Here is a 13,411-nt window from a genome sequence, read left to right as displayed (position 1 = left end):
CTGTGCCTTGTCGGGGCTGGGGGCTCCGGGGGGGAGAGGGAGGCCAAAATGGCGCGTCTCTGCGTGTAACCGAGGATGCGGGTTCAGCTGGGGCGCGCCGGCTGCTTGTCTGGAAACAGAGTGCATGTGACCGCTGGGTGAGCGACCCGCGCTTGCATCTTTGTGGGTGGATTTAGGTGTGTGGAAGACGCCTGGGCACCGCTGCGCATGTTACCTGCAGTTGTTTTTCCCGTTTTAGGCCTTAAAATACGTGGTGTCAGTCTCCCCACGGGCAGAGCCCTAGCTGCCCCCCTTGCACGTGGGCCCTCTGAAGCCCCCACCCCTGCTGCACAGCCTGCGGGTGTTCACAGCCGCCCCCACCCTGCGCGTCTGGTAGGTGGTCAGGGTGGGGAGGGCAGTGGCGGTCACAGGGAGCAGCTGGAGGCAGAGCCTGGCAGCATCACCCTTCTGGGGGCTGTCAGAACCTCAGACGCACAGGAGCGGGTCCCGCTCCCTGCCCTGGGCTGTTTTAGTCTCAAATGTGCGCCTCCATTGGGACCTTCCCCCGCAATAGAACAGCCAGTTTCATAGCCCTGCTGTGTCTCAGAGTCAGTCTCTGCTTCCTGCAGGCAGAGAGGCAGCCTGGACTCCTTGCCCCTTGGGCCTGCCTGGCTTGTGTCTTGGCTCAGGTGCAGCTGTGCCTACCAGCACCAAAAAGGGCCTCTGCCCAGAAACGCCCCCAGCCCAGCGGCATGGGAGGTGGAGCATGACTCTGATGTCCTACAAAACTGTCTCTGACCTCACAGAGCCACATTTTGTCTTGGCGACAACACAGTTTACATTCCTCCTAACTCTAAATTAGAGTACCTCCCGAGTATGAGGCTATGCAGAAGCTCTGCCACCCGGGGCTGAGATCCTTACATTGGTGGGAGGCACAGGTGGTGGGAGAGCTTGCTCAGGGCACGCTCCCTCTGCCAGGGTGCAACAAAGGCAATTAACACGTCCTCCTCTCCTCCCCAAGGTCTTCCAGGTGACTAGGCAGGACAGGTGTGGGGCTTGTCCGTAATGGTGCCTGGAAGCTGGTCTCTCTGTGAAGCTCTTCTCCTGCCCGATGCCTGGTGACCTTCCCTGGCAGCTATATGGGAGGCCACCTATGCAGGATCCAGTTCCACCTGCAGGGACGGGCAGCGTAAAGGAAAGGGGAATGGAGGCACCAGGCTTTTGCTCAGGGCTCATTTAAGGGAACCTAGGGACAAAGGGTGACACTTCACCTGGTTAATATCAGGCAGGAACCTCCTGAGAAGTGAAGCGATGGAAAAATGAGCCGTGTTGAGTGTGTCGGGTCACTTCCTCGCAGCCTGTGTCACAGACCCCAGGTCAGGGCCATGTCACCTACAGCTCATGTTCTCACTGGCGTCCCCAGGCCGCTGTGTCTGCTTCCTTCTTTCCCTGGGGCCTCATCCTTCAGGGCCTCAGCGGGGTGAGCCAGCTCCCGGCCGTGGCAGGCAGGCTCCTACCATGTGGTCACCTGAGCCCTCCTGTCTCATCCCATCTGAGTGGCAGCGGCAGCTCATGATCTGGAGGCCACCTGCAGAAGGTCTTTGTGGCTGGGAATGAGAGCAGTGGGGCCCTGTGGAGGCCTGCTGCCCCCAGGAATAACCCAGGGCTCTGTGCCTGGGACCCCGCGGGGGACTCCGGAGCTTCAGTGCTCCAGTGGCCGGCCCCAGCCCTCACCCTGCCCACTCAGGCAGAGGCCTCTTAGCTGGAACACAGGACTGGCCCCACTCTTGGTTTCTATGTTGAGGTGAGGATTCACACTATACCTAGCTGACCATTCACATGCTTCTCTTAGGGAGCACCCAGTGAAGTGAAGGGAGGGCTGCTGGGATAGGGGCAGCTCAGAGGAGGGCCTATTTTTGACATTCCCATCCTCGACCGCCTAGCCAGGCCCACAGCTGTGACAGCCAGGGCCAACACCTGGTTCCAGCAGGGAGGGGCACGGACCTCACCTCCTGTGAGGCCCCAGCCCACTCCTCCTTTCCTGCCCTAAGGCCCTAGAAGTGCTCATCATTCAGGGAGCAGAAACAGATCCCATGTTAGGAGAGAGCAGGGGTGAGCCTCATGGCGTGCGAGGGCTGCCTGGGAGGGGCAGGGGAGCGTGGCTCCCATGTCTCAGTCCACAGCACTCTGGAGCAAGGCACCATGCTGGTTATTTGAGCAGAGAGAAGCATGTGAATGGTCAGCTAGGTATAGTGTGGTTGACTGGGCAACACTGCATAAGAGCAGTCCCGAAGTGCCTGTCACAGAGGTAGCAGCTGCAAAACGTTCCTACTTCTCCTGGAACCTGGGAAATTAAGGAAAGAGGTTGGAATAACTCAAACTTAGGATCCCAGGGCTTGGGACCTAGAGCTCTAAGAAGGGGCATTGGTCAGCTGGTGTTGGCATCTCTGGGGCTTGGGGTGGGAGCAGGGGCGCCATGAGGTTGGTTCTGCAAGTGTTGAAAAACACAGCAAACAAGCTCCAATCACTCCAATGGCAGGGCACTGTCTACCTGGATGACGGGGCATTGTGGTTGGTGGCTGACCTCACAGGCAGTGCTCATCCACAAGAAGCCCACAGGAGGGCGCCAACCCCAGCCCCTCCCTCCTGCAGCCTTGCAGCCCCCAGCCCCTCCCTCCTGCAGCCTTGCATCACCCAGCCCCTCCCTCCTGCAGCCTTGCATCACCCAGCCCCTCCCTCCTGCAGATTTGCAGCCCCCAGGAGTGCTGGGTTGGGAATACTAACAGGGAGCAGTTGACAGTCCTAGCGACAGGATCAGATTCTGTGGTCAGTTCACTTCTGGCTCCATCACTGAGCCTTGATAATCTAGACGTGCCCAGAACACAGCCCCTGCCCCAGGAAAGCCCTGCTCCCGTCAGAGGCAGACTTGTCCGCTCCTCTGTAAAGGAGTCAGAATCCCCTCTTCCTAGGGCTGCTGAGGGAGTGGAGACAGAGAGCAGGGAGGCCCAGGCAGCCACCCCCACTGACCCGCCTGCCCGTGGCTCTCTCGGCAGCTCATCAGCGATGGCAGTGTGGTCTGCGCTGAAGCACTTTGGGACCATGTCACTATGGATGACCAGGAGCTGGGTTTCAAAGCTGGGGATGTCATCGAAGTGATGGATGCCACCAACAGAGAGTGGTGGTGGGGCCGGGTCGCTGACTGCGAGGGCTGGTTTCCAGCCAGCTTCGTTCGGGTATGGTTCCAGCCTGAGCTTCTCCCAAGTTGGGCCCATAAAAAGCTACCTGGTTCTGCAGAGAAATACAAGCCCAAAACAGCTCTGGCATCCAAGGTGCAGAGCGCTGGGTGGCGGGTGGCGGGGCGCAGTGTCACAGCCTTCCTCCTCCTCAAGAGCCACTACTCCTGCTCCCTCCCCCCTTCTGGTGAGCCCTGGGCGACCAGAGAGGAGAGCAGTTCAGAAAGGAGTGTGTACAGACACTAGGCACCCCTCTGCGATACCCCCACAACTCCAGGTGCTGGACATTTCCCAAGCCCTGAAGAGCCCTGATAGGGGACTACTCACCTCACACACAGCCCCGGGAGTGGGAACCGTGACCTACACCTGAGGAAGTTGAGGCACGGTAGTTATTAGCCCTGGAGATAGCAGAGAGGGGACCCGGATTCCATCTAAGGGGGTCTCCGGTCTTCAAGGAAGGAATCCAGGTGCAGTCTCCAAAAGGCCTGGCTGAGGGCATCCAAGCTGAGGGCCCCCGGCGGGGAGGTCTCAGGCCCTGGTGTTCAGATGCTCCTCCTGCCCCAGACCCCCTGGGAAACTGTCCACTCGGCACCCCAAGCCTTTCCCCAAGTTACAAGTTAGCCAGGGGCGCGCCACCCATCCCCCTGCCTGTGCCCGCGGGGGTTGGCAGGAGCAGGCGCTGGTTCAGGAACTGCAGCGAGCGCTCCAGCCTCTGTGCCGGGCACAAGCAGGGTCTAGGAAGGAGGCCAAAGCGGGGTTCGGATCACACTGGCAGCGGCTGCGGGCATCGGAGCCGCCATCTCTGGGTCCAGGACTCGAATGGGCGGCTGGGTGGGGGGAGTTGGCCGGCCAGCCCTCCGCCCCGCGCCCCGTGCACCCTGCGGGGCTCCGAGACCCGGTTCTCGCCGCAGCGGCGCAGGGCGCTGCTCCGAGGCATGCGGGGCACTGACTGGTCGTGCGTGGCTTGCAGCTGCGGGTGAACCAGGATGAGCCCGCGGACGACGAGGCCCCTCGGGCCAGGGACGGCGGGGCGGAGGCCGGCGGGGCGGAGGCGCAGAGCAGCAAGGACCAGATGCGGACCAACGTCATCAACGAGATTCTCAGCACCGAGCGGGACTACATCAAGCACCTGCGCGACATCTGCGAGGTGAGGCCCGGCCGGCGGGTGGGCGCAGGGGGCCGGACGGGGCAGGGGCCGGACGGGGAAGGCCTGACCGCGGGCGCCCGCAGGGCTACGTCCGGCAGTGCCGCAAGCGCGCAGACATGTTCAGCGAGGAGCAGCTGCGCACCATCTTCGGGAACATCGAGGACATCTACCGCTGCCAGAAGGCCTTCGTGAAGGCCCTGGAGCAGAGGTTCAACCGCGAACGCCCGCACCTGAGCGAGCTGGGTGCCTGCTTCCTGGAGCATGTGAGCCCCCGGCCCCTCCCTGGGCGCTGCCCTCACAGAGGCTGCCGCAGGTGGCTGGTCCCAAAACCTATCACAACGCCTGGGCCCCGGCTCCAGGCCTCTATCTGCCTGGCCGCCTGCACCTTCAGGACAGTTTTAGGAGGGTCTCTACTTCTGGGTGGGGAAACCAAGTCAGGGAACGCTCCTGCTGGGAGCAGAGAGCTGAGGCGTCCCCCAGGAAGGACTTGCTTTGACCGATAGGAGGGCTGAGCGCCGCAGGGGCTGTTCACAGTGAGCTCTGGGGTTTCTCACACAGAATTTACAGCTTGCTTAGGCGGCAGATGCCGGCTGGCATTTACCGAGGTTCACTGGGCCGCTCTAAGTGGACACCTAGCCTGACCTGGTAGAGAAGGGCCTTGTTTTGGCCCTCTTGGGCAGTCGAGTGAGGGTGAGCAGAGGATGCCTGTCCCTTCCCACCCCCCCTACCACCGCCGCTTTTGGCATTGTTATCCCGTCCTTGTTATCATGGATTTCACCCAGAAGGCTAACGTGCAGCCGGGACACTTGCTCATATTCTCACCATTCCCACCCCTGGGTGTGACTCCATGTACCTTATGCCCCAGGGAAATAGGTACACAGAGCCTGGGTTCCCTCTAGCCCCCAGCCCAGCTCCTGAAGGAAATGTAGAGGCTCTTGCCCTTCCCAGACATGCGGCTGGATTGCCTGGGGGAGCAGCAGAGAGCTCTGCTAACGTCCAGCTGTGCTCCTCAGCAAGCTGACTTCCAGATCTACTCGGAGTACTGCAATAACCACCCCAACGCCTGCGTGGAGCTCTCCCGGCTCACCAAGCTCAGCAAGTACGTGTACTTCTTCGAGGCCTGCCGGCTGCTGCAAAAAATGATTGACATCTCCCTGGATGGCTTCCTGCTGACTCCGGTGCAGAAGATCTGCAAGTACCCTCTGCAGCTGGCCGAGCTGCTCAAATACACGCACCCCCAGCACAGGTAGGAGGGCACTGAGGCAGGGAGGCAGCCCACGCCTCTGCATGCCTCCAGTCAGCCAGTTTGAGCATTAGCAATGTGCTGTACACTGCTGCAGGCTCTGGGGCAACACACAGAAAACTAGCCCTGATCTGATGAGCTCCTTGCAATGAGGGAAGAGGATGCCAATAGGGTATTAAGCTCTGCTCTGTGCCTGCCATTTATGGAGAAGAGAGGGGCTGTGTATCTGACAGTAGGATGTGGTCAGAGGGCACAGCCCCAGAGGAAAGCAGCTCCACACATGGGGGCTGCAGGGGTCCTCACCCTTTCTCTGCCTCCAGCCTGCAGCAGCCTTCCATCTCTGTTCTGCCCCAGGGACTTCAAGGATGTTGAAGCTGCCTTGCATGCCATGAAGAATGTGGCCCAGCTCATCAACGAGCGGAAGCGGAGACTTGAGAACATCGACAAGATTGCTCAGTGGCAGAGCGCCATAGAGGACTGGGAGGTGAGGGCCCGGGGGTGCAGAAAATTCCAGGAGGTCTTGGCCCCTTGCTTTAAAATCATGCTTGCCCCTGAGAAATCTACAAGAGAGCTGAAGCAGGGAGCTGCGCTCCTGGGAGCTAGCAACAGGTGCCCATGGCGGGAAAGCCCGTCCCCAGCGTGGGCTCTGGACCTTCGGCGCGGCCTTCCCTAGCAGTCTTTGGCACCTGGTGGCCTCTTTTCTATGTGAAACTCCTCCCATGAGCAGCCAGCCAGCCCAGGAGAAGCCCTCAACAGAGGAAGGGTGTTCCTCAGAAGTGTTCTGTTCCTCTGCCTTCATGGGACAGGCCAGATCCCTGCTTTAGTTCACTTCTGGGACTCCTAACAGAAGGCTGCAGGCCCGACACAGCGTGACCAAAAATGCATCGCCACCCATCAGAGCCTCCTGGTTCTGTTTGTCTGACTTGCACGTTTCCCCTTGCATCTGCCAATCTTGCCTTAGAACTAATGACGATGTTCCTGTCCCCCTCCACCCACCCCCACTTGCATCTGCCAATCTGCCACCTCCTGATCTGTTCCCGAGGGCTCCTACCCACATGGGTGCTGCCACCACCAGGCACCAGCTATCAGGGAGAGAAATGGCCTGGAAATCAATCAGGATCAGCCACAGAACATTATGAAAATACAGATTCCATGGCCCCACCCTGGACACAGTGAATCAGAAGCCCTGGGGCGGGGCTGAGCAATAGGGGTAGTCAGTTGTGAGGCCCAGCCCTGGCTCAGGGCCCTCCAGAGTCACTCATCCCAAACAGGTCACCGCCAGCCACTCCCAGCGGGGGCTTGCATTTTCAAGGAGGAATGAGACCAGGGCAGGGCTTAGTCTAAAAGTATGAAGCCCAAGGGTGGATGATGGACCTTCGGGTACTCAATGCATTTAGCTGGGAAGGGGGCCGCCTCAGAGATCTCAAAGGCTGGCCTGAGAGATGAATCGCAGACGCCTCATTCTTCTCTAGGGCAGCACTGTCCAATCAAACCAGCATGTGAGCCACATGTGGAATCGTATATTACATAGTAGCCATCTTTAAAAGGGGAAAAAAAGAAACAAGTGAATTTAATTGTAATAAGGTTTCATTTATCTCCAAAATAGCATTTCAACTTGTAATCAACTAAAATATCATTAGTGAAAGATTTTACATTATTTCATACGAAGTCTTCAAAATCAATGTGTATCTTACACTGACACCACATCTAACGTGGATTAGCCACACTTCCAGTGCCCAAGAGCCACCAGAGGCCACTGGTGACAGGCAGCTCCTATTTTGTCAAGACAGCCAACTCACAGGCCAGACGTGCCAACCTCTTCCCCTCCCACCGTTGGCCTGGCCAGGTGGGTGCTGCAGGCAAGACCAGGGGAAGGTGCCCCACCCATGATGGGGGCAGGAAGTGGAGCCCACGGTTGGGTATGCTAGGCTCATGGTTCTCCTTGGGATCTTCCCAGGGAGAAGATCTCTTGGTCAGGAGCTCAGAACTCATCTACTCGGGGGAGCTGACTCGAGTTACACAGCCTCAAGCCAAGAGCCAGCAGAGAATGTTCTTTCTCTTTGATCACCAGCTCATCTACTGTAAGAAGGTACCAGAGCTGCTCTGCCCTGCTGCCCCAGGTTGAGCAAGTGGAGGGAGGGGAGCTGAGGGCTGGGAGCAGCTGCCCAGAAGACAGGTGCCAGCCAGACCATACACGGGGAGCCTGGCCAGACCCTTGGGGCTGGGATGGGGTGGTTCTCTGCAGGTGAGCCTGGTGGCCCAGGAGCAGCAGGCAGCTTTCACAGTCTGACCAGGCTGAGTGCTGTTGAAAGCATGGTCTTTCCTGACCTGGCCGCTGCTTGCTCCTCAAGCGACCTCTTCTCTCCCTGCAAACCTCCACATCCTCTCTCTCCAACCCCGGAGTCCCCTGCTCGAGCCACCTCCCAGCTTCCTCTACGCTGCTGGCTTCTGCTCCTCTTTCAAAACGTGGCCCAGTGGCCTCGTGTCCATGAAGCCCTCCTTGTCCGTGGGTGCGCTTTCCTGCGTGTGGTGTGAGCCGCTGTCTTAGTCTCCCCACTTCAAAGACAGGGCCAACCCCGGGCTAGTCAGGACCTGCGCATTCAAGGAGCAAGGCCTCTCCACTCATGGCTCAGCATGGCTGTGGGCTGCAGCAGGCCTGCTCTGCCCTCAGGATCTCACTATCTGCTGGGGAGGTGGAGGCATCGCCAGCAGCCCCTCCTGTGGCTGGGGAGAGGAGGTGGGAGCGGCCATGAAATGGTCAGGGGAGCGGTTCAGCAGCCAGGGCTGAGGCCGGCATCTGGCAGGACCTGCTGCGCCGCGACGTGTTGTACTACAAGGGCCGGCTGGACATGGACGGCCTGGAGGTGGTGGACCTGGAGGACGGGAAGGACAGAGACCTCCATGTGAGCATCAAGAACGCCTTCCGGCTGCACTGTGGCACCACAGGGGACAGCCACCTGCTGTGCACCAGGAAGCCCGAGCAGAAGCAGCGCTGGCTCAAGGCCTTTGCCAGGGAGAGGGAGCAGGTGCAGCTGGACCAGGAGACAGGTACGAGATCCTGCTGGGCCTTGCCCTGCCCCCAGGGCCCACCAGGCACTCCGGCCTGCCTGGCTGCCTGGCAGTCTGGCAGTCAGGACAGCGCCGCTCAGCCCTCTCAGGCTGCAAGCTGTAGCGGGGCTCCAGGCACTTCTAGGTCCCAGTCAGCATAAGGCTTTGCCTTCATCACCTCAAATGGCAGGGTTACTTGACCATATCCCATGATACAGTTCCTCAGAGTTCGGCCCCAAGGCATGGGTCTACTGACTTTTGGGGAGCTGTTCACTACACACGCTCACATGTGCACACACTCCATAGAACGGGGTCATATGCTCAGTGCTCTGGGTTGCTGGGACCTGGGGGACCCCTTTCCAGCCAGCAAAAGCCTGGGAGAGCCTCGGAGTGGGCTGTGGGTACTGGCCTCAGAAGCCTCCCCTGCCCCATGCGTGTAGACATCTCCCCACTATAACTTCCCTCCTGTCCACTGGCCCCCACATTACCCGCCACAGTGATCAGGTCAGCTCTTGGTCTGGGAAGGAGCCTCCACTGCAGTGGAAAAGCCACGAGACACGGAGTGAAGGTGAAAGATGGGCAGGCAGAGGAAGGACTTGGGGGATCTTCATTTTCTGCCAGGAGCCCCAGGACAGGGCACCAGAGCATGCCCTCTGCCCCGGTTGGCCAAGGCAGGCTGACTGTGCAGAACGGGGAACAGTCCCTGCTGTGGCCAGTACTCAGTGCCCAGGACATGATGAGACCCCGGGCACCAGGAAGGTGCAGATGTGCAGAGAACTGCACCTGGGGCCGGGAAGTGCAGTGCGAGGAGGACCGGGACAGCGCCCTCACCTGTGCCCCTTCCTCAGGCTTCTCCATCACTGAACTGCAGAGGAAGCAGGCCATGCTGAACGCCAGCAAGCAGCAGGTCACAGGGAAGCCCAAAGGTAGGCGAACAGCAGCCCCACCTCCCCAGCTGCCCAGCCCTTACCCTGCTCACATTCCCTTCTCTGACCCGCAAAGCCAAGCCACCAGGCCTGAGGGGGATCCCCTGCCGTTTGAAGCTGTTTGTTCCCAAAGGTTGGTAATATAAGGGGCCAATGGGGAAGCTTGGCTCAGTATATGGTTGACATTCTTACTCTCATCTCAACACCTTGGCTCCCCCAGATCAGGGCCATCGGGGACGATGCTTGTTTCCCCAGGGCTCCTTCCTGACAGGCATCCGAGGTCAGGGTAGGGATGGAGCTGATCTCCCCATTTCTACAGAGAGCCATGCCCCTGAAACATTACATGCCTTTGCACAGGCCACCCCCCTTCAGGCTGCTGCAGGAGGCCAGGCCCAGGCCAGAGGCCCCTGGCAGCCTGGGCTCTTGGATGTGGTCAGCTCTCCAGGAGCAAGTCCCGTGTGGCAAAACTGCTCGGAAGCAGAGCCCTGGGACAGATCCCATGCTACCCCCAACAGCTGGGGTGGCACTCTGCCCTGGGGACCCATGACCCTCTGCTGTCTCTCCCTGTTCAGCCGTCGGCCAGCCCTGCTACCTGACGCGCCAGAAGCACCCAGCCCTGCCCAGCAGCCGGCCCCAGCAGCAGGTCCTGGTGCTGGCAGAGCCCAGGCGGAAGCCATCTACCTTCTGGCACAGCATCAGCCGGCTGGCACCCTTCCGCAAGTGAAGTGGTCCCTGCCTGACGGCACCTGCTGGGCCTTCCTGCCAGTGGCCCCGTTTTTCTTCCCCAAGGCCCACTCCACCTGGCCTGTCTCTGCCTGGAAGTGAGCAGGGCTGGGCTGGGGAGTTGCTTGTACCACCAGGACGTGCCAGGTCTGTACTCCTGTTGTCTTTTTCCCTGTTGCTGGTGCCGTGAAGAGACCAGCAAGGGGGCAGACCCCGCAGGCGCCGCACCCCCTGCAGCTTGGGCCCCATCCGCCCTCTGGACCTGTGCTGGGCCTCACTGCTGGAGTGGGGAAACCGCAGCTCAGCCCAGGCCCAGCTGGGGAGAAGGCGCTGCCTGCCTGGGACCCTCTTCTCTGGAAACCTAATCCTCCCTCTTCTCGTTTCCTCTGGGCAGGACTCTCTGACCTTCTGTGGCCTGCAATGCCAGGCCATGTGCCCCCCTGCCCTCTAGTTCTCCTTCCAATTCCCCAGCCCAGCCAGTGGCGCCAGGCAGCTTGCCACTTGGGAGGGCAGGAACCAGGAATTCCACACCCTTGTGTCAGGCCCGGAGCCCGCCCTTCGCCTCCCAGCCCCTCTAGACACCGCTGGCTGCCGGACACCCTCTTCACTCGTGTGTGTGTAGTGGAAAGGACAAGACGGTGCAGTCGGCTGCAGACTCCCAGTTGGGAGTGTGGCCAGTCTGCCTGCTGCTGTGCAGAGGCTCCAGAACCACCTCATTCCTGGTTTTGTTTGGATTCTGTCATCTTGTTTTCCTAACAATGGAGAAAAAGAATTGATTCTTGTTAATGACACAGATGATTGCCTTACACTCGTGAGCGTGAGAAGCCATAAGAGACTGAATTCTGTGGCTCAGCACGCAGGACTGACCCACAGCCCAGGCAGCGGGTGTGTGGAGAGGGGGCCCCGTCCTGCCAAGGGGCGCCAGGAGCAGGAGCAGAGCCAGTACCTGGTGAGCGGGTGCGGAGCCCACAGGATTCAGCAGCATGGACAGTCACTCTTGCACTACTCCTTCTCCAAGCCAGAAACCACATTTAATTTCGTAAATAAATTTATGAAAAGTAACCTGGCTGCCAGCCCGTTTTCTGTGGGGGTGTGTGCATTTTCCTGTGGCTGTTAACCATCACTATCCTAGGCCTTTCCCTAAAAAGGAGGAATGAGCCCAGCAGCCTCTAAAGGTGGGGTGGGGGCTCACCTGTCGCAGATCACACCCTCAGGGCTTTAGTGGAGACAGGCTGAGGCAGGGCTGGCAGCAATGGGGAAGGAGAGCAGGGCCAGGCCATGCTGGTGGTAGCTCTGCCCTCCCTCGCACTCAAGACCCAGAAACCACTGCTTCCCTGTGTTTGACTGGAGCTGGCCCACATGAGTTGCTGGCTGAGTAGTCAGTCATCTTTCTGGGCCTCAGCATCCCTGGTGAAATGAAGAACATGTCTTCCCAGGAGGACCGTGACCACAGAAGCCAGAAGGGGAGCATGCCGCTGCTTCCCTCCCTGTCCCACTTGGGAAAATGGTCCCCTGCAACCTGCTGCCTCCACCACACTCTTCAGCACTGCCAAGGTCACTGGGGCTGGACGCCATGGTGGCCTTCTTCTCAAAACCCCTGGCAATCTCCCAACTTGTAGAGAAGCCCCAGCACCTCCCAGTCAGGTCATGCTACCTCTAGACAAAACCCACATGGAGAAATCATGAAAACCACAATATGCAACACAAGTCAATCTTTATTGAAAACTGCAGTATTAATACATAACAATTCTTGTTACAATAAACGTGCTTTTGAGATTTTTAAATCTGAGCTCATCTACTCATCAGATTGCATAAAAAATTAAAATAGTATCAATTGACACCTAATTGAACTGGCTCAGGATGGAAATTCCATTCCTTGGCATGGATACGTAAGTTCAATGCAGAAGTGAGGGATGCCTTTAACACTGGAAGACAATGCTGACTCAGCTTAAAAAAAAGTACCGAGAGAACGGTGTAAAAAATGGTATTTAAAAATCATTTAAAAAAAACAAAAAGGAACCGTTTCTTCTTTAGTTACAATCCATGAGGCTCTTGAGGGTCCTCTCCGTGTGGCCAGCACAGCAACCCTGCCAGGAGCACAAACAGCTGGCCCGAGATCTGGCCCCAGCTGCCTTGCCCACTGGTCTGCACAGGGACTCATGGGCACAGCCTGTGGTGAGGAGGAGACACCTGTCATGCCAGTCCTGGGAGCACACCACCCTTCTGCAGGCCCGGGGTCCCTACACAGACGCCGCTCCTCCTCTGTCTCCCCTTCCCAAGTGACTTCACATTAGTCCTGTGGACCAAAATAAGGCCATCCCTACAGGCTCTGTATTCTTCAAATAATGGGGAGTAGGAGAAAGACACAAACTTTTCAAAACATGCAGTTTCCTACCCAAAACGGCCACACACCCCCAATTCTATGTTACTTGGTCAGTTGAGCCCCTGGAGCCCTCAGGACCTACTGACAGAGCATGTCCTCTGCAGTATACTCAAGAGTCTGCTGCCCTTCAGAAAGCCCAGAGGAGACTCACAAATGCACAGGTACTAGGGGGGAAAAATACGTGCTCTGCCTTCCCCCAGGCCAACCACACTCTGCTTTAGAGACCCTCTCAGAAAGCACCAGAGACGAGGACCAGATGCTGCCGCCCACCTCAAGCCACACCCCCGCCCCCTGCTGCCGTGCCCACTGCAGGTCCTGTCCTGTCCGGGCAACAGCCAAACTGGTGACAATGGACACATCCAACAGTCAGCTGTCGGCTAAGGTGAAGGGGGCCCAGCTGCTCCGAGTAATACTGTTCTCAAATGTTTAAAAAGGACAGGTGAAGGCTGGGTCTCCTTTTTTAAAGCAGACACCAATACTTACATAACTGGTACCTGCTGGCCTTTCACCAGCACTCACTGGTCCTCACAGATGCCTTACATACCTTACAGGGGCCAACACTGACAGGCATTAGTACACTGCAAGTTGCTGTAATAATGTATTTCCTCTGGTTACTGTTGTGTCCCCAAGACACATGCAAATTATTTCCTAGACCTCATTCATCACAGTCAGATGACGCCACCAGAAGGAGCCCAGCTGGGGAAGGGCAGGACACTCACTGAGCAGGTG

The 13,411-nt window shown here is 58.5% G+C and overlaps 1 protein-coding gene across 1 annotated transcript in view; it reads left to right on the top strand.

Annotated features, from left to right (window-relative positions):
- ARHGEF4 (Rho guanine nucleotide exchange factor (GEF) 4) overlaps positions 1 to 11,361 on the top strand; it is a 132,731-nt gene extending 121,370 nt beyond the window's left edge. The window contains exons 5-13 of the mRNA XM_011941700.1: positions 3,033 to 3,212; positions 4,183 to 4,359; positions 4,443 to 4,622; positions 5,373 to 5,605; positions 5,957 to 6,086; positions 7,560 to 7,691; positions 8,407 to 8,650; positions 9,499 to 9,576; positions 10,149 to 11,361. Coding sequence (XP_011797090.1) covers positions 3,033 to 3,212; positions 4,183 to 4,359; positions 4,443 to 4,622; positions 5,373 to 5,605; positions 5,957 to 6,086; positions 7,560 to 7,691; positions 8,407 to 8,650; positions 9,499 to 9,576; positions 10,149 to 10,300 — 1,506 coding nt within the window. The 3' untranslated portion in view covers positions 10,301 to 11,361. The remainder of the gene's footprint in view (positions 1 to 3,032; positions 3,213 to 4,182; positions 4,360 to 4,442; positions 4,623 to 5,372; positions 5,606 to 5,956; positions 6,087 to 7,559; positions 7,692 to 8,406; positions 8,651 to 9,498; positions 9,577 to 10,148) is intronic.
- Positions 11,362 to 13,411: the final 2,050 nt, after the last annotated feature.

This window comes from Colobus angolensis, unplaced genomic scaffold (genome assembly GCF_000951035.1).
Source record: "Colobus angolensis palliatus isolate OR3802 unplaced genomic scaffold, Cang.pa_1.0 Scaffold20, whole genome shotgun sequence".
In the NCBI taxonomy this organism is placed as follows: Eukaryota; Metazoa; Chordata; class Mammalia; order Primates; family Cercopithecidae; genus Colobus; species Colobus angolensis.
The sequence above is the reverse complement of the archived record's forward strand: the minus strand, read 5'-3'. Positions and strand labels throughout refer to the sequence as shown.